Raw genomic sequence first — 27,263 nt, 5'->3', positions numbered from 1 at the left:
AAACTCGTTACACTGAGATTTCTTGGGGGGTGGGCTGGGGGAGGGGGGGACCCTGATCCTTTTAAATTCAGACTGCTTCCATATCCAGGCAGCCTCATTTGACTCAGGTACCATATTCCCATGAACCTACCCAGATCTTTTCACTCTTGAGAGTAAAAGCAGGGAGGGTTATTTGTGGAGAGACTCTCGTTGCCATCAGAAAACTAACTGTGAAGGTATCAACTAGATAAGAAGCAGCCAGTTGATTTCAGAGAACCACCCCCCAAAAAGAAATGCCCGATTTGAAAATGATCTGAATATTGAGAAGCTTCTAAATGGTAGCAGAAGCGGAGGTACAGAGAACTGCTTTATTTTACCTATGATTCATGTTTGTGAGTTACATCTCAGTTAATGAGTCACACTGGGCATGCCAACTTCTTCCTAGTACTCATTGATACTGGTATATGGAAATATCCTCAAGAGTAGATTATCAAGAGTACTGAGAGAATGCAAGTTCTGACTAAAGGTCCTAAAATAAATGTAGGTGCAAAGGTAATGTTTTGTAAACAAAAGGTGAGGTTTTACCAACTTATTATAAGATCAGCATCTACAAGTTGTAAGGAACAAAGACTACATCCATCAGTAGACATACTGATTGATTAACAGGAAGACATTTCTACAAATTCCAAATAGATTCCGCTTCCCTTATAGACTCCCAGCATAAACTCAAACCTGGAGATACCCTCAGATGCACCAACCTTGTTGGGCATTATGTAGCTATAATATTTGGAGGGTGATTAATTACAGCAATTGTTTTCACCTGAATAAAAAAAATGATTTTTTTTTTTTTTTCTATTTCAAGTAAGAAAAAATGCTGAATATTGGGAAAGTTTGCTTGTTTTCTAAAAAGCTAAAAATTAAATTTTTTTTCCCCCTAACCCTTTCTCAAGTGATTTTAGAAGTTTCCATTACTCTAATACAACTCCAGAGAAACGTTTGAAAGGTTACTGGAAGTGACAGATGGGCCTATTTTCAAATAAAATTAAGCCTGTGGTACTACTGAAAGGAAGTCACGAAATCCAAAATTAAACTGGACAGAATGGTCTTAAGCTGTTTTTGTTCTTTTTTCAAAGGAGTACAAAGAGTGGGAGGTTGAAGCAAGGCCACTGCTTCTCATCTGAATCCCCTCACTTGGGTCAATTTGTCTTGAACTGACAAACTGTCTTCTTAAGGTAATGTGTGCCCCTACATTTTAAACATCCATGTATCTATTGTTGAATATCCAAACGTCCTTCGGTGATATCACTAAGAATACAACTCCAATTTTTTATAGCTATAACTTTAAAGACTTAAGGAAAAAAACCAGTTATAAACAACTTGTTGAGCCATTGAAAGCCCCATGTAGGATGAGATGGAAAACGTCCATTAAAAAAGCCACCACACATCCCAGCTCTTCCCAGGAGGAGCTCCGCCTACCTTATTGTGCTCGTACTTGTAGGGGATCTTGAGCGTGTCCATGGCTCTGATCATAGCCTGCATGGCCGTGAAGATGTTCTGATACACCAGCTTGGTGAAGCCCCTTTTGTCTTCATCCGAGTAGCCCGACCCGTGGATGATTCTCATCTGCTTGATAAACGTACTCTTGCCACTCTCTCCTGTCCCTGAAAGAGAAACAACAGCAGCTCATCAGACCATGAGACCTTCTCACAGTCTCCCAGACAACTAAACTAGGAACAGGCCTTGGACGTGACATCTCCAAGGGCCTGCTGAGAGGGGCATCACCAGAGGGGGAAATGCCACCTATGGAGAGCACTCAGCAAAATTAGAGGAGTGACAGTCCATTTCAGAGGCAGATGAGCTTTAAAAGAACAAAACACTGTCACCTCTTTGGAAGCCGCTCAGCATGGAATTTTGATAGTGATTTGTAACCACGTATCTTATATGAAACACAATAAAAATAGCACCGTTTGAACAGAATGAACAGTTGATAAAGCTCTCTTCCCTGGAGAATGTCTGAAATGATTCCAGGAGGCTGGGATATTTAGCCAGGATTTGGATCTGAAAATGACAATACACTCACACAAACGCTGATCAGAGTGTGGTAAGACAAAAATGCCTGAAAATTTCTAGACATTTTCTCTTATTTTAAAATGGGGTATGTGGAGAACACAGTACCCAGATAAGAATTAGCATTTTTCAGGACAGCAAGTATCAACTGTATTTATTTCCGGGGGCTTTGGTCACCTGAGTTATGCCAAGGAACCGCTGAATCCAGAGAAGACACAATGACTCTCCTTCCTTCTGCCTACTCTTAACTATGACACAGAAATTTACTGTTACTGGATTTTTTTCTTTTGTGTTCTCATTTTTCCCTTCAATATTCCTTTTCAGTTACCATAAGCCTGAGGATAATCCATAACAAAGCTACAAACGCCTGTGGGGAGGAGGAAAAATGGAAACATGAGATCATTTCACTGAATGACAACATATTTCTTCTATAGTGAATCTGAAACTGTGAATCTAAAAACTTCATTTTTTAAAATATAAGTGGTTTTGGGAGTATGTAACTTCATTTCTGAGTATCTCCCACTCACTTTCAAATTTCCTTGAAATTTCCAAAACAATAAATGTCTTTGTCTTCTCCTAACAATGTGGGGAAAAAATTAAAAGTTTTTTGGATATTAAACATGGAAGAATATAATAATAACACACAGGATGACTACAGCGTCCTCATTGCCATTTCCTATCAACAAGGCATTAAAACAACAACAACAGCAACAAAAAGGTGTAAAAGGAGAACTAAAAACTAGGAATACAACATCTGTCCTAATTTTGTTTGGTTTTTCTGGTGGTTGGATTTCATTATCTTTATAAACAATCATGAAAATTTCAAATAAGTATTACAGCTTTCATAGAAGCACTCTTAAATGACTACAGATGTCTTGGTAAACACAGAAGCCTCACATAGTTACAGTGAAAGATGATTTCTGGCCCCACTGTCCAGTGGTCACCGATTCCTTTATCCTTTTCATATGACTTTTAATAAAGTGATCTGCAACTTCTTGAAATATAAAATGAACACTTCCTTTATCATTTTCACATGACTTTTAATAAAGTGACCCGGAATTCCCTGAAGTATGAAGTTAACACTGCAATGTGAATGCGATCAACCCATTTTAACAAGATTAATTCCAAGGAGTTAAAAATGAACTTCTTATAATCCCATCCATGAATACTGGGGAAAAAACCCAGAAAGTATTTTAAAAGCGACAAAATTGTTTCTCATTACTAGTCAACAATTTATAGAAAGAAACCAGTATATTTACTTTCTGAGCAATTCAAAGTATGGAAGCAAAAGACCTAAATCGCTTCTCTGTTTATTATCCTTATCCCAGAACCAACAGCTTGCTCTGAGGGCCCAACTAGAGACATAATCATCAAATCAGAATCTCTGCCAGTTTTTTCCACACCAAAAACAAGAAGAAATCTTAATATGTGAGGTTAATGGTATGAAAAGAAAAGGAAAGAGAATCGAGCAAGAGGCCTCCTCCTAGCTGAGAGGCTTTTATATACTTACCCTCTCAAAATAAAATCAAGAAAGTAAAAGAAGAAATCTTAAACCACACTGGCTTGTGTGTCACTTAAGCCGTGTTGGGCAAAAGCAGTCAATGCTTAGCCCCTCTTGGGATCTACACTAATTAAGCCCCTAGACATCACCCTAATGAAGACTCCGATTATAGGTGGAATACGGGACCCAAGAAGAATGAAATGGGGAGAGATTAGGAGGAAACAAAAAAGAATCCAAAAATCAACTCCAAAGTAAGACATGTTCCTGTTGCCTCAGATACACCCAGGGATCCTCTCTCTCCATTTTACCGTCTTGCTTGGTGCCCCGGGAGGCTGACTGGGAAGGATCTCACATCAACAGCTCTCTTGTGCTCGGTCTTCCTGGGTTTAGTCCATAGGAGACACCAGGAGGAGACCAGAGAGCAAGAGAATGAGGAAGGTGTATCTATTTCCCCAGTTTGCTCCCTGCAAGGGAACCACAGATATGCTGTGTCCCCTTCAAAAGGCCACAGCTCCTGCTGGGTGGCCCCCTCTGGGTGACTGTACCTGCTCCCTCACCTCGCTGGCCCCTGGTTACTGCACTCATTAGCCCTCACTGGTCACCTAACCTGGTCAGCACCTTTTAAACAGTCCCTGAACAAGACTCTTCTCAGTCACCTAGCTGGAGTAGGCCATCTGTTTCCTGCTGAGACCCTGACAGGCAGAAATAGCCAAAGGACAGCATGGGCAGCTTAATAAATGAAGGAACAGGAAGGCAAGGGAATGGAAGTACCCTCTCTTCTTCTTCTGCCCTTTCTCTATGAATCTTGCTGCTTTTTTTCTAGTCATTAATTCACTCTTATAACACTCTTCTGGAAGCCAATCATGATGACAGAGCCCAAAACCAGAATCCAGGGCTCGCTCCTGACCCGCCCCCAAAAGTACTAATAAATCTAATACTTGTCCCCCAGAGTATGTACACGTGAGCCTACCTGTCTCCCCGCAACACACACTTTAAGACTGATCTCCAATCCTGACAGAGGAAACAGTCAGTCATCTCCACCACCTGAACATCCTCTCTCTTATAAAGGAACCAAAAGAAATTTGTGTTCAACCCTTTATACTTTGCCACTTTTAAATATACTGTCATTTTATCCTTTCAAAACTCTATGAGACAGATTTTTTTTTTCCTCATTTCGTGGAAAAGAAAAGGCCTTGGAAAGGTGAGGCATCTGAGCTAAGATGACACGGCTGGTAACTGGCCACACTAGAGCTCGAGCCTAGCCTTCAGCTGCCCAATTTTGGTTTGGCAATACTTCCACAGTCATGGCTGCCCAAATCCAGGATAATTAACTTTCACTGCCCGCACTCTAAAAATGTCTCCACCTGGCTTTGACTACGCTCAACTTTCATCCATCTAAACCTAATTCTGAATTTCTGAATACTACTTCAATTAATAGGGACCCATTTTGATTCTTGGTACCATCTTCCAAGACTGGCCATCCCTCCCAGGTAAATTTTACTCACAAATTTAATACTCACACTTTGATTCTATTGTATAAATGCAGCAAATTCAAAGTGAAGGCAAGCTTCACTTAAGAGAAAATCTGTGTAACGCAAATGTTATAGGTACAATGATAAAAGTAGTCAAAGTATTATTCTGTAGTATGGACTAAAACATCAACCAAGCAAAGAACTCAGCTTCTTTGTTCCGTGAAAAGAGTTCTGTCATGGAGACAAATTAACAATTCTTCACAAATGTGTAAGCCAAATTTCATGTTCTTCTCCTCTTTTCATAAACTTGTACAATATTCTCAGGGTTTGAAATGGACATTTTATTTCATTTAATTTATGCATGTTAATGGGTTTTTTCCCCCTATACTTTGGCTGTGTTGGGTCTTCGTTGTGGTGCGCGGGCTTCTCATTGCAGTGGCTTCTCTTGTTGTGGAGCACGGGCTCTAGGTACACGGGCTTCAGTAGTTGTGACACACAGGCTCAGCAGTTGTGGCTCACGGGCTCTAGAGCACAGGCTCAGTATTTGTGGCGCATGGGCTTAGATGCTCCGCAGCATGTGGGATCTTCCTGGGCCAGGGCTTGAACTCATGTACCCTGTGTGGGCAGGCGGATTCTTAACCACTGAGCCACCAGGGAAGTCCCAGAAATGGACATTTAAAAAATCTACTCAGGATTAGAATTGAAAAAACAAATCTGTAACAATAAAACAAACCCCCAGCTGTTCCAAATTATAAAAATGATGCTTCCTAAGGCCACATGGAAAGCATAACGAGAGACCTCACAATCTTTATCTCTGAATGAAAGAAAGCAGACTTCTACTAGTAGGTTGCTTTGTGAATCCAGTGCTGGCTGATCTCTTTTCACAGCAGAGAGCATAAGTAACTCTTAACTTACCTAACGAATTACAAATCTACTATCTTATCAAAGCCATTGATAAAATCAAATCTAGGAAGGAGCCCTTACATTAAATCTAGGGGGTGGGAGGCTCCGTCTTTGCTAATTTGAATATATCTCCAATCATATTATTTAATAACAAGCATCACACACACAAGGATGTGAGTCCAGAAAAGTCCTGCTTTTCTCCTTCATTGGTCTCTATAAATGTGGCTGAAAATTTTCTCTAGAAAAGTTATTTGTACCTTTGTTTAAGTACTATGCCTTTTCTCACCCCAGCCCATCAAAACACCCAGAAATGAGACTATTTAAGAATCATGCTATTTGAGACTTCCCTGGTGGCGCAGTGGTTGAGAATCCACCTGCCAATGCAAGGGACACAGGTTCGATCCCTGGTCCGAGAAGATCCCACATGCCGTGGAGCAACTAAGCCTATGCGCCACAACTATTAAGCCTGCGCTCTAGAGCCCGTAAGCCACAACTACTGAGCCTGTGTGCCACAACTACTGAAGTCTGTGCACCTAGAGCCTGTACTCCACAGCAAGAGAAGCCACCACAGTGAGAAGCCCGTGGACCGCAACGAAGAGTAGCCCCCGCTCGCCGCAACTAGAGAAAGCCTGCGTGCAGCAACGAAGACCCAATGCAGCCAAAAATAAATAAATTTATTTTTTTAAAAAAATCATGCTATTTAAAAAGGCCACTTCATCTAGCATGCGTAATTGATTTTGAGGGATACTTTCTTCCCTACCCACTGGATCAGGACAAGCCACAGAGAGCAATCCCAGTTCACTTCACATGTCCTTCCATCAGGCCAAACAACAAATATGAATTTATATAATATCCTACTGTGGAGGGCAACACTCTGTAAGCTGTTAGAATATGTGGCACATTCAACATACACGCTTTCTCTCACACACACACAATCTGATGCTTTAGGCTTTGCCAAGATCTTTTCAGTACAAGAGGATTTCCACGTACAGCTTCTACCACAAATCCATGTTTATTCTATGTATCCTACTCATACTAACCATCTATACATTTACACTGATTACTCGGCCCATTCTCAAGATGCAGCCTGTAATTAGTTCCCTCCAATTAATCTCTAAAAGCAGGACAATTTTTCTTTTTTTTTGGCTTCTTGCTCAGCATGTTGTTGTTTTTTTTAAATTTATTTTACTGAAGTTAGTTTAGGAGAGCACAGGCTCCAGACGTGCAGGCTCAGCGGCCATGGCTCACGGGCCCAGCCGCTCCGCGGCATGTGGGATCTTCCCGGACTGGGACACGAACCCGTTTCCCCTGCATCGGCAGGCAGACTCTCACCCACTGCGCCACCAGGGAAGCCCTACATTACCTTCTTAATGGTAATGAATTGTCATTTACTGTTGAAAGCAATCATGGACTCGATGGTTCCTTCTTTCCCACTGAAGCTGGCTTCCTGGGCTACACTTTTATCAAAAGGGCTGGGAAGCACAATCCACATATACACAAGAACTGCTCAGCGCACTAAAAATGTCAGTTACGACTGTCACTGTCTGAAGAACGCGGTGTGACCCATTTCCACACACGGCCCCTAGAAAACAATCACTGAACACTTCACTATCAGGAACTTCAAGGGTTCATTCCCTTTATCCTGAGAGAAAGTCAGAAAATAGACCTTCTCGGGGCCTCTTACAGGCTCAGGGAGACCCACACCACTGCCACTTTTTCTAGGCTCCCACCCAGGAAAAAGAAGAAATGCCCAAATAGAGTTCTAAAAATTGTGGTATTTAAAGCTGAATACAATGAATATATTCGTTTTCTCCTTCTAGTGCCTTTCATGACTGTATTTGGAGATATTGTCAAACCATCAGAAGTCTACATCTGAAGCCTTTAATTAATGTGAAAGCTCAGGCGAAATGCCCCTGCCCTCTTGATTGGCCAGCACCCAGAGAAAGAGCAGCTAAGAACAAACCCTAGTCTCAAGGAGCTCAATTGTAATCCAAGTATGTGTACTTAAGGTCCATTGGTTTAGGCCAAGAGTCTAAAATACGGAATCTCAGCACCACCAAAGCTGAACCTGGGCTACTTCCACATAAACTTTGATAAAACAGAACCAGAAATTTCAAGGAGGAATTTTCTACCCACAAGCACATCATCAACCAACCCACACCTGCAAAGACTTAATAGCACTGAGATAAAAGTGATTTAATAACACTGTGTCAAAATGCAATCCGTGTGTTGTCCACATTCTGGGTTATATACTTAAAAACACACGTATTCTGCCTCCCGCCCATTTTCCTCCACTTAAATTGGAAGCCTGCTTGTGAAACTGAACAGCTCTAATACCAAAGTCACCATTACTTCCTCTTCTTTAAATTTTCTTTTTTTTTCTTAAATTTATTTTGGGCTGCGTTGGGTCTTTGCTGCTGCACGCTGGCTTTCTCTAGTTGTGGTGAGCAGGGGCTACTCTTCCTTGCGGTGCGTGGGCTTCTCATTGCGGTGGCTTCTCTTGATGCGGAGCACAGGCCCTAGGCGCGTGGGCTTCAGTAGTTGTGGCACGTGGGCTCAGTAGTTGTGGCTCGCCGGCTCTAGAGAGCAGGCTCAGTAGTTGTGGCACACAGGCTTAGTTGCTCCGCGGCATGTGGGATCTTCCAGGACCAGGGCTCAAACCTGTGTCCCCTGCATTGGTAGGCGGATTCTTAACCACTGCACCATGAGGGAAGTCCCTCCACTCCTTTAAAGACTGTGCTTTAAGGGCAAGGGTTGGGAATACTTGACTCTTTACCCCCAGCAAGGCTGAAGAAGGTTCTAGACAGTTTTTAAAATGCAGCACGGAAATTAACTGAATTTAATATCACCAACTGTGAGTGGAAACTGAATAGATGAGTAGGTTAGTAGTAACCAGGACTATGAATAATAACTCTCATCCAGTTAAGTTGTTTTTAAAAGGAAAGACAGGCAAAATGCATTGAAAATGCAATCTACTGAAAATGTTTGGGAGAGGGAGATTATCTAGTCCTGGGCTTCTCGAAGTAGTAAAACCCTCCTGGGTAAGGTGCTTGCAAGGTTACTCAAACACACAGGAGCATTTTCTTAGAATGTCCATTTTACCATCATGTGTTCATTGTAAACCTCCATGTATGAAAAACTAGCATCAGTTGACTGCACCACCTTCCGAATATACCAAAAGCCATTAAAACGTACACTTTAAAATGATGGATTTTATGGTATGTGAATTATATCTCAATTTAAAACATTTCAAACTGACATCAGTATAGTTTGGAGAAGAACAGGAAGTTTACATGAATTTTCAGGCCAAACTTCTTCAAAAAGGTTACTCTGAGCCAACCTGTCCAACCTCCCCTGCACCCCCAGACCTCTCCTCCTCCAGGAGTGCCTGTTCACTCTCTTCTGCCTCGGGATGTGTTTCAGAGAAAAAGTTTAAGAAGCCCTGAACTCACTTATTTTACAAAGGAGGGAAGGAAAGTGACCTGTTCAAGGATTCTGCTGGTTGAAAACTAACTAGGAAGAAGATGGACTGTAATCTACCAAGGCCTCCTGTCTGTCCAGGGCTCTTGATCTCATGTCCTTGTAAACTTTCTTTTTATAAAACATTTTTCCAACTTAAAAAGTTATAAATATTTATTATAGAAAATTCAGAAAAACAGAGGAGGAGTTTTCAAAATTGCTAAAATCTGAACATTTTGGTATATTGCTTTCCAGATTCCTTTTCTAAGCAAATGTTATCATAAGAGTGTGTGATAATTTAACAATTCCCCTGTCACAACACGTTTTGAGTACTTCTAATTATTCACTTTTATAAATAATGTTGTGATAAGGAAAACATCACAGAAACGCAACTAGGTGAATGAGTTGTAAAGGCTCTGGCCATCCTATAGTAGTACCAGTTGACACATCCATCAGATACTTCTTTCCCCACTTTTTTTTTTTAAAGCAACATTACTGTGATATAGTGTTTTGTAATAAGAAATAATATTCTTTAAAGCTTTTGCACAGCAAAGGAAACCATAAACAAGATGAAAAGATAACCCTCCAAATAGAAGAAAATATTTGCAAACGAAGCAACTGACAAAGGATTAATCTCCAAAATATACAAGCAGCTCATGCAGCTCAATAACAAAAAAACAAACCTAATCCAAAACTGGGCGGAAGACCCAAATAGATATTTCTCCAAAGAAGACATACACAGATTGCCAACAAACACATGAAAAGATGCTCAACATCACTGATCATTAGAGAAATGTAAATCAAAACCACAATGAGGTATCACCTCACTCAGGTCAGAATGGCCATCATCAAAAAATCTACAAACAATAAATGCTGGAGAGGGTGTGGAGAAAAGGGAACCCTCTTGCAGTGTTGGTGGGAATGTAATCTGATACAGCCACTATGGAGAACAGTATGGAGGTTCCTTAAAAAACTAAAAACAGAACTACCATATGACCCAGCAATCCCATTACTGGGCATATACCCTGAGAAAACCATAATTCAGAAAGACACATGTACTGAAATGTTCACTGCAGCACTATTTACAACAGCCAAGACATGGAAGCAACCTAAATGTCCATCGACAGATGAATGGATAAAGAAGATGTGGCACATATACACAATGGAATATTACTCAGCCATAGAAAGGAACAAAACTGAGTTATCTGTAAAGAGGTGGACGGACCTAGAGCCTGTCATACAGAGTGAAGTAAGTCAGAAAGAGAAAAGTAAATACCGTATGCTAACGCACATATATGGAATCTAAAAAAGCGGTACTGATGAACCTAGTGGCAGGGCAGAAATAAAGACACAGACATAGAGAATGGACTTGAGGACACAGAGTGGGAAGGGGAAGCTGGGACGAAGTGAGAGAGTGGCATGGACATATATACACTACCAAACGTAAAATGGATGGCTAGTGGGAAGCTGCTGCATAGCACAGGGAGATCAGCTCGGTGCTCTGTGACCACCTACAGGGGTGGGATAGGGAGGGTGGGAGGGAGAAGCAAGAGGGAGGGGATATGGGGATATATGTATACATATAGCTGATTCACTCTGTTGTACAGCAGAAACTAACACAATTTTGTAAAGCAATTATACTCCAATAAAGATATTTTTTAAAAAGAAATAATATTATTTGGTCTTCATCCCAGTTTTTGGCACAGAGCTCCTAAAACCCTTGGAATTTCATAAGCAAAGGGAGCATCAGAGGTGTTTTGTTATGTTAATGAGGTGACTTTGGGAAAGTGCCTAAGGATGGGGACTGGTTACCAGGGCAACCAACCAGGAATAGAGAAGTGGAACTTTCACTCCCACCCCTGACCTCTGAGGAAGGGAGGAGGAACTGGAGATTGAGTTCAGTCACCAGTGGCCAATGGTTTAATGGCTCATACCTATATAATGAAGCCTCCATAAAAACCCAAAAGGACAGGGTTCAGACAGCTTCCGGGTTGGTGAACACGTGGAAATTTGGAGAGAGTGACACACTCTGGAGAGGATATCGAAGCTCTGTGCCCCTTCCCACTTACCTTGCCCTATGCATTTCTTCCATCTGGCTGTTCCTGAGTTATATTCTTTTATAAGGAACCCACAGTCTCTAGTAAGTAAAATGTTTTCCTGAGTTCTGTGAGCTGCTCAAGCAAATTAATCCAACCCAGATGTCATGGAAACATCTAATTTATAACCCTTTGGTCAGAAGCACAGGTAACAACCTGGACTTGAGATTGGCATCTGAAGTGAAGAACAGTTTTGTAGGACTGGACCCTTAACCTGTGGGATCTGACCCTATCTCCACGTAGCTAGATCCTGATCTCTCCCACTTCAGAAATCCGTTTCTACCCTTCTGCTATATTCTGCGTATGCTGCCTATCCTGGTTGCTCTTTACAGCTCTGTGACCTTGGGGAAGGTACCTGGCCTCCCAAAGCCTGTTTCCCTATCTGTAAATACCACTATCCTACTGCTCTGCTCCGAGTTTTCAGTGAGTTAATCCAAGTAAAGCACAGTGTCTGATACATAGTAAGTACTCAATAAATACTGCCTATAATTTTCAGTGTAAAATCAAGAAGAAAAATGACAGAATAGTCTGATACAGGGCTGGGGGAAAGGCAAAAACTAATCAAGAGAATAGTTTAATTCAGTATTTTTCAAAGTGAAAATTAATGCCTCCCAAATCCATGATGAACAAAATACCACAATTTTAAATAAGGCTACTTTATTTATAATAAAGCACAGAGCTGCACTGTCCACACTGGCATCTGAGAAGCTGCTTTAAATTCTGTATCCAAGGCCAGTATCTTACTCACCTTATTCTAGTCTAGGCCCTGATTTTAATTCTCCACTCCCCAAATTAACTGAAATAATCATCTCCAGTATCTCAATATTTAAAGCCATAGTGTTTGGATATTTTTAGCTTGAATTCTTTATTCACCATTTTATTGGGTACATGCTGCATTCTGTTGGGTGAATGCATACATTCTTGCAGGTATCAGAACATAAGACACACCGTCCTTGTTTTCACAAGGGGAACACATGGTGTGAGTGGCAGATGACATATAGAAGATAGATGAATAAAAAAAAAATCCGGGGCTTCCCTGGTGGCGCACTGGTTAAGAATCCGCCTGCCAATGCAGGGGACATGGGTTCGAGCCCTGGTCCGGGAGGACCCCACGTGCTGCGGAGCAACTAGGCCTGTGTGCCGCAACTACTGAGCCTGCACTCTAGAGCCCGCGAGCCACAACTACTGAGCCCGTGTGCCACACCTACTGAAGCTGGTGCGCCTAGAGCCCGTGCTCTGCAGTGCGTGGGGGCCGCCGTGGTAAGATGCCCGCACACCGCAACAAAGAGTGGCTCCCGCTCACTGAGACTAGGGAGAGCCCGCGCGCAGCAATTTGGAACCCAATGCAACCAAAATTAAATAAATTTTTTAAAAAATCCAATGGAGACAGGTGCTATGCATTGAAGAATTAAAGAAAAAGGAAATACAGAGTGACTTAGGAGTGACTAATTTGGGAGGCCAGAGACAGCCTTTCTAAGAAGGTATCTTTAATGCTGATATCTGAATATTCAAGATCTAGCCACACACACACACCCAGATTCGAACAGCAAAAAATGGAAACACCATTCCAAGCAGTAAATCAGCTGACTCAGAGGTCAAAGTGGGAACAAGCTTGGCTGGTATGTTGCAGGTACAAGAGGGCAATGTGGCCGAAGTATAGCAGTTACTGGGAAAGAGGAAGGAGAGAACATGGGAGCTCAGCTACAAAGGCAGAGGCTACGTCACACAGGGTGCTGTATCTTAGGAAACAAGCTTGGATTTTATTCTAAGTGCACTAGACGGCTTTGGAGAATTTTAACCAGGGAAGTGATATGGTTTGATTTAAGCTAAGTAAAGAATGGATTGTAAGAACAAGCAAGTAGGATATTTCAGTAATCCAAGCAAAAGATAATGGTAGTTTGGACCAGGATGGCAGCAGACATGACGGAGAAAAGTGGAACAAATTCAGGATCCAGTCTGGAGTTGGATGAAAAATGGGTGGTGAGGGGAAGAGATAAAACAGAGATAACTCCTAGATTTTTGGCCTGAGTAACTAGATGGATGGACGCCCTAGATTTTTAGTTAGAGAAGCCTGAAAAGGAAAAGATTTGGGCAGAGAGAAGCATGTTCAGTTTGAAACGCTTATTCACTCCAAAGAGAACCAGTTTTGTACACTTACAACGTCTGCTGCACTTACGTGGAGGACACACATGAAATACAAGATTCAGCTTGTGTCCTATATTCTCTGGGCCTTCAACAAAAGCCATGACTGAGGTCTTTATGCTAATGGATGAGTCAGAGAAGACTGCAACACTGGGGCTATAATTTCACTTCCTACGAGATAAAGCTCCTCATGTAAAAGAATATGAAACTTTTTAAGGTCTAAGTTACACACACTTATCTATTTGTTTATATTTACAAGGTGCTGATATTGCTCCACGTACAGCTCTTTAGAGAATATTATTTGGGATGCATGAAGATACCATAAAAATACCAAATCATCATCATAACATTTTAAGAAGTAGGAACCCTTCAGAATAAATATCCACCCACAGACTTTTAACACTGATTTTTTCAGAAAATAAAAAACATGAATAGTAAGTGGTCCAGATTTTTAGGTTACACATAATCATAAACTGCATACTTTAAAAATGCACTGGTTGGAAAATGACCAGACATCACACTCTGGAAAGCACTCCGAAGGCCTCATCAAACCAGTAAATACTTGCTCAGAATAGAATGGCTCGTGTGGCCCTCCCTCAAGGAAAGCAACAAATTAAATCTGAAGTGGAGGAAAAGGCCCAGGACAGACCTGAAATGCCATTTTCCACTTCATTTCATATTCCACAGAAGATGCTATACAGGCAGGTGTGTGGAAAGAGCACCGGCCGAGGCTGGCCCCACCAGCAGGAGCGATCCTCACGTGGTCATCTGGCCTCCAAATGCTGAAGATGAGGGGAACTGGCCTGGAAGACCTCAAGGGCTACCTCCAGCTTTTGGATTTTATGTTTATTTTCCTTCTCTGTATGTAGTAGAGAGCATTAAAAATCGTTCATTTTACTTCTCAGGAGGCAGGGAAATAAACCTGACCTATTATTTTTACTATGTATTCAAATATTAATTCCAATGACTTGACTTAAAACTGTAGTGGCCTTCTTTCAAGGTTAATATGTCAAGATTTTTTTTTTCTTTTACTCATGTGGTTCTTCACTTTGAGCCTCTAAAAATAATTATCTTTTGAGGTAGGAGAATTAAGGTGCTGGAGGGAGTGAGCAAGCACTGCTCCAATTAAAAGAAGCAATGATCTGGGCTGTTTCACAAGATACATGGGCATTCAAACTGCATGCTTTTTTGAGTTAATATCACTCCAGTATTTCACTTAATGACACTAGGAATACTAAGAAGGGCTTCTATATGGTCCAAGTCAGCCTAGTAAGCAAAAAACTAGGAAAGGATCCTGAAGAGACTGCACCATGGAAAACAAGAGTTAGTGAATCTGCTCACTCATGTAGAGAGCAGTTATCAAGCTAGCAGAGACTTTTAAAAGTTCAGGTGACATCTGAGATATGCTAAACTAAACTCACAGAAATGTCTCCCTTCTCTTAAAGGAAGAGAAAGAACAGGATTTAAACACACACACAAAAGTGAGCCAAACCTATGCACTGTTCACATTTTTAAAGTTCTCTCTTGGGGGGAAATGTTGATCAAACACCATAGTACCTGCTGTGGGTGTCATTTATTAGCATGAATACCACCCAGCCAAAGACTCGTAAAACTAATCATTTCCAAATGGCTAATTTGGGAGGACTCAAAAAGCGCACCATGGAGAGATGCTTTAGCTAATCATTAGGGTTCTCTGTTCCCCCAGAAGCATAAAACAAAAATAATTTTTAAGATTCAGTTTTTTTACTCTTCCAAAATATAGCAGAGGGTGGAACACTCCCAAACTCATTCTGTGAGGCCACCATCACCCTGATACCAAAACCAGACAAGGATGTCACAAAGAAAGAAAACGACAGGCCAATATCACTGATGAACATAGATGCAAAAATCCTCAACAAAATACTAGCAAACAGAATCCCAACAGCACATTAAAAGGATCACACACCATGATCAAGTGGGGTTTATTCCAGGAATGCAAGGATTCTTCAATATATGCAAATCAATCAAGGTGATACACCATATTAACAAACTGAAGGAGAAAAACCATATGATCATCTCAATAGATGCAGAGAAAGCTTTCAACAAAATTCAGCACCCATTTATGATAAAAACCCTGCAGAAAGAAGGCATAGAGGGAATTTTCCTCAACATAATAAAGGCCATATATGACAAACCCACAGCCAACATCGTCCTCAATGGTGAAACACTGAAACCATTTCCACTAAGATCAGGAACAAGACAAGGCTGCCCACTCTCACCACTTTTATTCAACATAGTTTTGGAAGTTTTAGCCACAGCAATCAGAGAAGAAAAGGAAATAAAAGGAATCCAAATCGGAAAAGAAGAAGTAAAGCTGTCACTGTTTGTTTGCAGATGATAGGATATATACACAGAGAATCCTAAAGATGCTACCAGAAAACTACTAGAGCTAATCAATGAATTTGGTAAAGTAGCAGGATACAAAATTAATGCACAGAAATCTCTTGCATTCCCATACACTAATGATGAAAAATCTGAAAGTGAAATTAAGAAAACACTCCCATTTACCATTGCAACAAAAAGAATAAAATATCTAGGAATAAACCTACCTAAGGAGACAAAAGACCTGTATGCAGAAAATTATAAGACACTGATGAAAGAAATTAAAGATGATACAAATAGATGGAGAGATATACCATGTTCTTGGACTGGAAGAACCAACATTGTGAAAATGACTCTACTACCCAAAGCAATCTACAGATTCAATGCAATCCCTATCAAACTACCACTGGCATTTTTCACAAAACTAGAACAGAAAATTTCACAATTTGTATGGAAACACAAAAGACCCCGAATAGCCAAAGCAATCTTGAGAACGAAAAACGGAGCTGGAGGAATCAGGCTCCCTGACTTCAGACTATACTACAAAGCTACAGTAATCAAGACAGTATGGTACTGGCACAAAAACAGAAAGATCAATGGAACAGGATAGAAAGCCCAGAGATAAACCCACGCACATACAGTCAACTTATCTTTGATAAAGGAGGCAGGAGTGTACAGTGGAGAAAGGATAGCCTCTTCAATAAGTGGTGCTGGGAAAACTGGACAGGTACATGTAAAAGTATGAGATTAGAACACTCCCTAACACCATACACAAAAATAAGCTCAAATGGATTAAAGACCTAAATGTAAGGCCAGAAACTATCAAACTCTTAGAGGAAAACACAGGCAGAACACTCTATGACATAAATCACAGCAAGATCCTTTTTGACCCACCTCCTAGAGAAATGGAAATAAAAACAAAAATAAACAAATGGGACCTAATGAAACTTCAAAGCTTTTGCACAGCAAAGGAAACCATAAACAAGACCAAAAGACAACCTTCAGAATGGGAGAAAATATGTGCAAATGAAGCAACTGACAAAGGATTGATCTCCAAAATTTACAAGCAGCTCATGCAGCTCAATAACAAAAAAACAAACAACCCAATCCAAAAATGGGCAGAAGACCTAAATAGACATTTCTCCAAAGAAGATATACAGATTGCCAACAAACACATGAAAGAATGCTCAACATCATTAATCATTAGAGAAATGCAAATCAAAACTACAATGAGATATCATCTCACACTGGTCGGAACGGCCATCATCAAAAAATCTAGAAACAATAAATGCTGGAGAGGGTGTGGAGAAAAGGGAACACTCTTGCACTGCTGGTGGGAATGTGAATTGGTACAGCCACTATGGAGAACAGTATGGAGGTTCCTTAAAAAACTACAAATAGGGCTTCCCTGGTGGCGCAGTGGTTGAGAGTCCGCCTGCCGATGCAGGGGACACGGGTTCGTGCCCCGGTCTAGGAAGATCCCACATGCCGCAGAGCGACTAGGCCCGTGAGCCATGGCCACTGAGCCTGCGTGTCCGGAGCCTGTGCTCCGCAACGGGAGAGGCCACAACAGTGAGAGGTCCGCGTACCGCAAAAAAAACCAAAAAAACAAAGAGTCATGTACCAAAATGTTCATTACAGCTCTATTTACAATAGCCAGGAGATGGAAGCAACCTAAGTGTCCCTCATCGGATGAATGGATAAAGAAGATGTGGCACATATATACAATGGAATATTACTCAGCCATAAAAAGAAATGAAATTGAGTTATTTGTAGTAAGGTGGATGGACCTAGAAACTGTCATATGGAGTGAAGTAAGTCAGAAAGAGAAAGACAAATACCATATGCTAACACATATATATGGAATCTAAGAAAAAAAAATGTCATGAAGAACCTAGGGGTAAGACAGGAATAAAGACACAGAAGTACTAGAGAATGGACTTGAGGATATGGGGAGGCGGAAGGGTAAGCGGTGACAAAGTGAGAGAGTGGCATGGACATATATACACTACCAAACGTAAAACAGATAGCTAGTGGGAAGCAGCCGCATGTGACCACCTAGAGGGGTGAGATAGGGAGGGTGGGAGGGAGGGAGACGCAAGAGGGAAGAGATATGGGAACATATGTATATGTATAACTCATTCACTTTGTTATAAAGCAGAAACTAACACACCATTGTAAAGCAATAATACTCCAATAAAGATGTAAAAAAAAACAAAAAAAGATTCAGCTTTTTTAAAAAGCTGGCACATTTAGCAATGGAGGAGGAAGCGGCCCCTTTGTAGTTAATGCTCAGGAAGCTCTGAAGACAGGGACATGACATGCCCTCTGTTTTAGATATGAATACTCCAACGCGATCTCCAGTGATGCATCTTGGACATTCACGTGTGCTGCCCAAAGAGAGAGGGACAACATCTGGCACCACCAATTGATGTCAAGACAATTTCGCCAGCCCATTAAAGAGGTGCCCTATGATTTGTTTCATTAATTTAAATTTTGTCCTCTAATTTATTTTGCCTGATGCCCATATGCTTCTCCACTGTTCAAGCCAATGACAATAACAGACATGCAGCAGAATGGTAATGGAGCAGGGCTCTGCCTTCTGCTTTTTCCCCTCCGGTTTTTTCAAAAGCAGCAATGGTCAACCTGAGTCTCAAACAAGAAAGGCCTTTTTCCTTACTCTTTAGGAAGTTACATGTGGAAATACGCCTTTTTACTGAAAGGAGAATATGACACACTCTTTGCTCAGAAGGATCATACCTAGAAACGTATAAACCAGTGGGCAGGAAAAAGGAAAGGGCAGACTTAAAACCAGATTTGCTCCTTGAGGAAGTAAAAGAGAAAAGCACATTGGTGCAATTTATTAATGTTTAGTAAGTCTTGCACATATGATGACTTCCTACCATTTGACTGATAAAAGAAACTAATTACCCTCTTAATTTAAACCGAGTCTCTCCTCTTGCTACACAATCCATGGGATTATTCCAAGAAACAAAAATTAGAGTTAAAGGGAAAGAGATTCATAATCCAAGATAATGAATAGCTCTTGGTTTAAGGCCCCATGACCCAACAAATGTTGTCCAAATTATTATTAGTATATACTCATCTGTGATTTCTTATAAACTGACCTAGTAATCCATTAATATAACATTTGAGGTTGTGTAACAATAGTAGTTTGAGTAAAAACGAAACAACCAGAAACCAACCGTTTTATGTGCAGCCTTTTCTCTTTCATCACAGAAAAAATAGAAAAGTTCTTACGGCATCTAATGAAAGACTGCATTACCTAGACAGGGCTTGCTTACTTGAACCAGTAAAGAAGTCGGCAGAAATTCAATCAACTGAATGCAAAATATTAAAATAATTTTTTTAAAAAGGAAATATTGAATCACTAGGCCTTGCTAAGTAGAGTGATTATTTCCAGGCATTTGTAAAACCACACACATAAAAACATGCACTTGTGTGCATGTGTGTATACAGAGACAGACAGACAGACAGACAGACAGACAGACACACACACACACACAGAGCTGGGGCAGGGCTTCCAAATCCAAATGCTTTAGCCTAATGCTGACACTATAATCACTTGCTTATCCTGTGATCTACCTACAGCTTTTCCAAGTATACTCACCATTGATTAGTTAAAAGCCTGTTCACACACTACATATTAAACGAAATGACTATTGCAATATTCTGGATATTCCTCACACAGAAGTTAAGAATATAGGTGAGGAAATGTCCCCTTATCATGCATTCTTCTTAATAAATATTACGAAGGTGATTAAGTCATTGCTTGTTGTTTGTATTGTACTATAACAGATGCCACTGGAATTTTATAAAGTATGGGTAACAAATTTTTTAATAACAATTTCATTGGGACATAATTCATACAACCTACCATTCATCCGGTTAAAGTGTAGAATTCAATGGTCTTTAGTTAGTAAATTCACCATCAGCACAATCAACTCTAGAACATTTTCATCTTGGGTAATGAAACTTCAATGAGCGGCCAAACACCTAACTCACCAAAATATCAGACTACTCATTAGAAGAGCTCACGGCTGAATGCATTCCCTCTCCTTTTCAAGTATATATTTATATTTGGGCTTTCTTGTAGTTGCTTTGTTCTTTTTTCCAGTAACACACGCTGAAGAGTCTGGATTTGATTCAACAGCCTGTGAGGAATGAGTGAAAATATTTGAGGAGGTGTGAACTCCATCCTAGGAATCCATTAAGAAGACAGGGGCAAGGCATGATGGATACTTCAGATTTTGCAGGGGAGAAACAAGACAACGAAATGAGACCAAAGAAAGCTATTGCAAAGGTCCAGACACGAGAGGTCTGAGCGGGAACTTGTATAGTGAAAATGGGCAAGAAGGAAGGACTTGAACAATACTGAAAAGGCAGAACAGACAGGTGTGGCTCTGGTCTGTGGTGGAGGGGGAGAAAAAAGGAGTCCCAGAGGACACCGTGGCTCATGTAGGGAGACTGGGGAAACTGGGGCACCTTTACCACAAATGGGGGATCCAGAAGGAAACACTCAATTCAGGGTGAAGCTGATGGGCCGCTTTTAGATGTGTTATGTTGGCAAATGCATTTCCAGGGCATGGTAGAGACTAGAAGTGTAGTTCCAGAAGTCATCTGGTTGGGCCTATGGAAGGGAAATGATCCTCAGTAGGCACAGCTGAATCTTCAAGACGGGACAAAGGCATCTCCTACACTGGTTGACTGAAGAAAGCTTCTGATGGGGTGGAAAGAGCAGTGGGAACCAGGCAGAGGGGACTGAGATGGCCCACTGTCTCTCTACATGCACATGGCTACACGAAGAAGAAAGGGGAGTGCAGAGAAGGGCTGGGTGTGCGATCCTGCCTAGGCCACAGTGGAAGACAAGAGGAGAAATGGAACCTCTCATGCCTGCAGGGTCACCTCTTTCTCACTGCTGCTCCAGTATCAGCTATGTCCCCACCCACCCCCACCTTCCTAATGCGACGTAAGAAATGAAGAGTGAGGAAGGTTCTAGAAATGCTGAATACATACATACACTTAGGGCTTCTTCTGGCAATGGCCATTGTACACCACCTCAGAAGCTCCACTGGGCCAGAAGCAAATTTCCAAATCCTATTAACGTATGCGACGGCTGGGCTTCAGCCACATGCCTTCAGTTTGATCAGAAAATTGTGATCCGCGTCACAAAGAACTGTGTTCTTCAAACCTCTCCAGGAATATTTCAGTCACCTTATTGAAAGTTCACTTACTTTTACTAAAGTTAACTAAAAACTGAAAGAGTACAACTGATGTGCCAAACTACTGTTCATTGTATAAGGTCTTATCAATTCTACCACTTTGGGACTGTATAAAGCATAAGCAATTCCAGAATATTAGAGTTCCCTTTTCTCTCTCAAGTCACCCCCAGGAACCAATAATCTAAACCACTGAGGAAAAGGAAAAATATTTAAATCCAAACCACAGTTCGTTAGCCATTATAATCAGCCCTGGGGGCTGGCGGGGGGAGGTAGTGATTGTGGAACTTTGATTTCAACCTAATTTTAAAGTGAACAATTATTCCTTCGAACTTGAATTAGTAAGTCTTAAGAATCAACTATGTAATGCCATAAAGAAGATATTTCATAATATGCTAGGCATTTTGAGACATGGCCATTGAATTCTTTCACATATTAAGAATACAAAGACCATGTGGCAAGATTACACTACATTTTTTACATAATTACATTTTTTTTTTACCAAGTCAATAAAATGACTCTGACTGAATTGCTCCAATTTTATGTACTCACTGATGTCCTAATACTTAAAGATCAGGGTGACCAAATGGGTCACCTTTTGAGAGTGAAAGGGGTACTGTTAACAATTATGCTAGGACAATCTGTGTAAACCACAACAGTGCTAGGCACCCTGAGACACATGGGTGTCCCATTAAAGGTATTCAGGAATGGAAGAGGGTTGTAACACAGCATTAAAAGAGCTGAAGAGATGCTGTAAAGGCAAAGAATATAGGACATGGAATAAAAATGAGTATCAGGGCTGGCGCATAGTCCTAATATCCCTGAGGGTGCACATTACAGAGTCAAGAGCTAGAGATGTTACCTCCTGGAAGTGACATTTATCTCACAGACTCTGGACTGGGACCTTCACTGCCTTACACTAGAGAGGAAGTCAGGACAGTGGCTCGTATCAGACAGCCTGTGCCCTTTTATAGGTAATGCCTGTTATATGATTACAAGAGAAAATGAGAGGACTAACTCCAGGCTGGATGACTGATCAGGTCATTTTATAAATTTATAATACATTATAAAAATATTAATAATAAAATGGTCCCACAGAAATAGGAGACCTCATTAACTTACCTTTGTGTCAGCTCATGCCGTGAAAGCAATTCTACAAAGGGTTTGAACTCCCATAACACACAAAGCATTGAAAATAGGATCTAATACACTGGGACAAAATATCTGCAAAGCTGCAAAGAGTTTATAGTAAATTGCATAAAATACACTTGCAAATCATATTTAAAAGTGAGAAAAATCTCCCAATAAAGGGAAAAAAACTTTAATCAATTAAAAAGTAATTTAGCCTCATCTAATGTTAAAAGAATTACAAATTCAAATGACAATGGTGTAATTAATTTTCACTTATTAAACTGGCAAAGATTTTTTTTTTTTTTTTTTTTGCGGTACGCGGGCCTCTCACTGTTGTGGCCTCTCCCGTTGTGGAGCATAGGTTCCGGACGCGCAGGCTCAGCGGCCATGGCTCACGGGCCTAGTCGCTCTGCGGCATGTGGGATCTTCCCGGACTGGGGCACAAACCCGTGTCCCCTGCATTAGCAGGCGGACTCTCAACCACTGCGCCACCAGGGAAGCCCAGCAAAGATTTTTTTTAAACGATCATATTCAGGACTCAGAAATCTAGGGGAAAACTGGCATTGCACACTTCTAGAGGAAATAAAAATAGCTACAGCTTTTCAGGGAAATTCAGTAATAGCCATCATGTCTTATAATGTTGCACATATCCTGTCCCAGTGACTCCATTCTTAGGGACTTTTCCAAAGGAAATAATTATGAATTTTGCATATATTAGCTATATAGGATATGAATCACATAATTGGTTAAAACAACCAAAAAGTAAAATCTAAACAATTCAACAACAGGGAATGGGTAAAATAAATTATGTGAGATCATGCAGCCATGAAAAATGGTATTTTATTACATTAATTAAGTATGAAAGTGTTCATGATAAATGAACATGGAAATGGAAAACGTGGATTACAAATCCATAAGGAAACATCATACCAGTTCTTGAAAACTTAATTACACACAACCAGAAACACACACACACACACACACACACACACACACACACACACTCACAATATCTATACATAGAAAAAGGTAGGGTTGAAAGATTTATAATAAAGTGTTAAAAGTGGTTAGCCGTGTGGTGGGATGAGCAACTTTTCTTTTCTTTTTACTAACATATTTTCTCAATTTAATGCACTGAACAGGTATCATTTTGTAAAAAGAAAAAAAATTGTTAAAAAGAAACTGAAAAAAATATATCCTACCCCTTTACAGAGGACTTTACATCACAGATGGAACAGAATTGGTAAAAGAGCTGAAAGAGCACTCGTCTTTTGGTCAGAAGTAAAAAAAAAAAAAATGAGGTGGTTTAGAGCCTTATTTGGACTTCCTCAAGACCCAGTCTTGTGAGGATAAAAATGAGATAAAAACACACAAGAAAATCTTAACAGGAGGTCAAGTATTATATAAAGAAATGATTTTACTAGACGGCCTGCCATTGGCAGAACATGTACTTTGCGTAGAGCCGTTTTCTTATTAATTGTGCAGTGATCTATCACTCTAGTTTATGAGTATCATGATGCATTTGCACATGGTTTATGAGAGTATAAAGTGAATTGGCATGCTAGACTAAAACCATAACCTTCACTTCATTAGCCCCTATTCTAATCAAAGGGAGAAAAAATAATAATAATAATAGGACAGTCCCAACAGGTTTCCTGAGAAACTCATTCAAATACAGGAAATGAATCAATTCCCACTAAATATATTATTAGCAGTTCTTGCTCTCAGGCCCTTGAACATAGTAGGCATTCAAAGAAAAATGGTTGATCAATAATTACTTCACACAAAAAAAATTCAAGCGTACAACATTTCCAAAAGTAAACAAATACTGAAATTAACCAAAATGTTACCAATACTGTGTTTGGGCTGTGAGAATACAGGTGATGTTATTTCTTTCTATTTTATAAATTTCAAATGTTTTTTATTAAATTAAATTTTAAGTCTGCAAATCCCAGGAATCTTCTGCACTCGGACCCAATCACTAACCAGCAGTTATATGACTATGAACAAGTCAATTTACCTACCCAAGTTTCATGTTCTTCAAGTTTATCTAGGAAAGAGTTGGGACACATGTGATTGCTGACTGAAGACATTTAAAATGTCTAGTACAATGGAGACATTGCTTTAAAAGTGATGCCTTTTTAATGGATAAGAACAGTATCTATGCATAAAACATTATTTGTTATTATTTACTGTAGTTCCACTAATTCCAAGTTAGTACGTAAGGCTAATAGCCTCAAATGGCAGTGTAGAATCCATTTCTGGCGTCTAAAGTTCTCAAGCCAACACAGATCTGAAGATTATTCTAACCTGTAGAGCCAAAGAAAGGGCTCCCCTTGGAGGTTTTGGTTCATAGCCTAAATTTAAGCCTCAAGATCATTTTAAAGCCAACCTACATGCCACAAAAGAAACCCAGAGATATTAACTGCAGTATATGCTGTCACATGTTCAACTGTGTCTTAAGAAAAAGAAATATGATACATATTTGTATGATGTATGATATGATGTGTGTATGGAGTATGATATGATATAGTAGACAACGAACACCAGGAATGCTAGTCCCTTTTCTGCCATTAAAATAGTTGACTTGGAGCAGTCACATAAGTAATACGGGCCGTAATTCCCATATATATATATATATATATATATATATATATATATATATATATATATATATACACACACACACACATACACACAATAAGAGAGTCAGACTAAATAAATTCAAAAGCGCCTTCTATTTCTATCATGATATAAATCTCTAGGACCCACATTCATACAAGGTTACCCTTAATTTAAGCTTGGTTTTCCCTACAATGCAAATTGGGTTTTTTACTCAAGTATCTTTGTCATGAGTGACTAATGTCTTATTTTAAGGTTGTCTCACATCATGTTAGGCAACTATAAAAGTAATGCTTTAGGAAAATATTGAATAGCGAGAGAATACATTCATCATCTATTAGTGGAGAAAGTAGGCAGTATGAACACATCATACCTGTTCAAAATCTATTGATGCATACAGAACAGACACATAACAGTAACAATATAATACCTGCTTGGTGGCAATACTAGTGATGTTTTCTTCTTATTCTGCGTTTTCTAAATTTGGTAGACTATTTTTACAATCAGAAACTAATAATAAATTGTATTTTAGAATTATTCTAAATGGGCTCACAAATCTTCAGTTGTACAAGGTAATCTGGCTCCATTCCCCCTCTTTCTAAGTTAATTCAGAAACCAAATAGGTCAACAATAGAGGCTATTTGGGAAAGCTTAGTATAAGATGCAGGTTGGCACCATTCTTCCAAGGCACCCAGTCATCTATGTACCGTCAAGCTGCCTCTCCCCATCCACCCTCTTTAGACCGGACACCAAACCACTCCTCTTTCCTCTCCCATAGGGCAACACATTCCCTGAGGCCCCTCTGGTCGGGCCCATGGGGAAGACGTTTGGGGGTAAGCGGAGCCCTTGCCCTTGCCCTTGTCAACTGCCATCTCTCCTGCTGAGGTACTGCGCCAACCTCTGCCACTCACTGCAATGCAAGGACAGATGTGGTTCACTGTTTTGACACAGACGTAATTTATCCACACTGGGATTAACCTTATGAAGTGCAGATAAATAATCAATGAACATAAAATGACACACTGCCTCTTTTCAGCAGCTGTGATCCCATAATTACCTCTCCTCATGACTGGAGTGACAAGAACACCTGAATAATTCAGTTCTCAATATCTAAATACTCCAAGATGCACTGGGAGAACATAAACCCAAAGACAATGTGGGGAAAAAAGAGAGAGCCAGTCAGATCGGGAGGGATGTTTCATCCCAGAACACGGAGGGTCTTGGCCCACCACAGACAAGAGCTCAGCAAAGTAGAGGGGGAAGGACAGAGGTCTATCTGTCAGCTTTCCAGTTCCTTCTGAGTCTGTCTTCACAGTGGGACTTCCTTATTTGTTTGAAGTGTTGTAAATTCCCAGAATATTAGGCACACCCATGCTCAAATCTAAGTACAAAAACACACTGCAAAGCCAAACACAAATGGTTCCTCACCTATTAATTGGAGGCCACCCATCAGATAAGGCTGATTTTCTTTTACATGTTTAATGTGGCTCCTTCACAAGAGATAAGAACAATTTAATGAAAATCTACCTGCCAGCTTTAAAAAGTTAGCACTCAAAACAGACATGAAGCGGCTGTAAAGCTGCTTTACACGAAAAGTAGGAAAGTAAGGAGTAAACAGAAAACAGATTTTCTTAAATTCCACACTGCTTTGTTACCACTCGACCAAATGTACTGCCTAAGGTCATGTTTGTCTGGGTTACGAGCACATGCAAAACCTAGGTCAAAACTGCTCTCCATATTTTATTCATGTGGCTTTTCAAGAAAGTGTAAAATGATCTTTATGTTTATTAAGAAGATAGAAAAAGCTTTTCTACTTTGTAAAATGCTTAATTACCTAGGTTAGAGGCAAGCTGCATATGTAGAAATGAAAAATAGATCCTCTTAGGAAAAAAAAAAAGGTTGTCCTAATTATACATGGATGATCTAATTAAACTGTCATTCACACTTCATTAAAGCTATTAATAAACTGTACATGGGAAAATGGATATTACAGTTAAATTTACAGGAGTGTTAAAACCTCTTAAACATAAAGACAGCCAAGAACTAGTGGTGAAACTTCACTAGAAGTACATGAACTTTAGACCTCACTTAGGGATACTTAAAGGCCTCTTCTAAAGACCCTGGACCTGCCCCCTCGTTTATAAATGAGGAAACTGAGGTCTACTGAAGTTAAGTGAATTGTCCAAGCTCACGTCCTCTAGCTAACTTTTCCACCATGTACATGGTTGCCACACTTCCTGAATTGCATGCGTTTCTTGGTTCCAAACAGATAATGCTGGCGTGCCCTGCT

General features: G+C 40.3%; 1 protein-coding gene across 2 annotated transcripts in view; it reads right to left on the bottom strand.

The window, feature by feature from the left end:
• GNAQ (G protein subunit alpha q) overlaps positions 1 to 27,263 on the bottom strand; it is a 287,167-nt gene that overhangs the window by 183,488 nt on the left and 76,416 nt on the right. Inside the window, exon 2 of one of the 2 annotated variants that reach the window (XM_060014594.1) lies at positions 1,456 to 1,640. In XM_060014594.1, the coding sequence (XP_059870577.1) occupies positions 1,456 to 1,640 (185 nt within the window). The remainder of the gene's footprint in view (positions 1 to 1,455; positions 1,641 to 27,263) is intronic. The other variant, XM_060014595.1, reaches the window with a different exon arrangement.

This window comes from Delphinus delphis, chromosome 6 (genome assembly GCF_949987515.2).
Source record: "Delphinus delphis chromosome 6, mDelDel1.2, whole genome shotgun sequence".
NCBI classification, from domain to species: Eukaryota; Metazoa; Chordata; class Mammalia; order Artiodactyla; family Delphinidae; genus Delphinus; species Delphinus delphis.
Note: the sequence above shows the minus strand (reverse complement) of the source record. Positions and strands in the feature narration are given on the sequence as shown.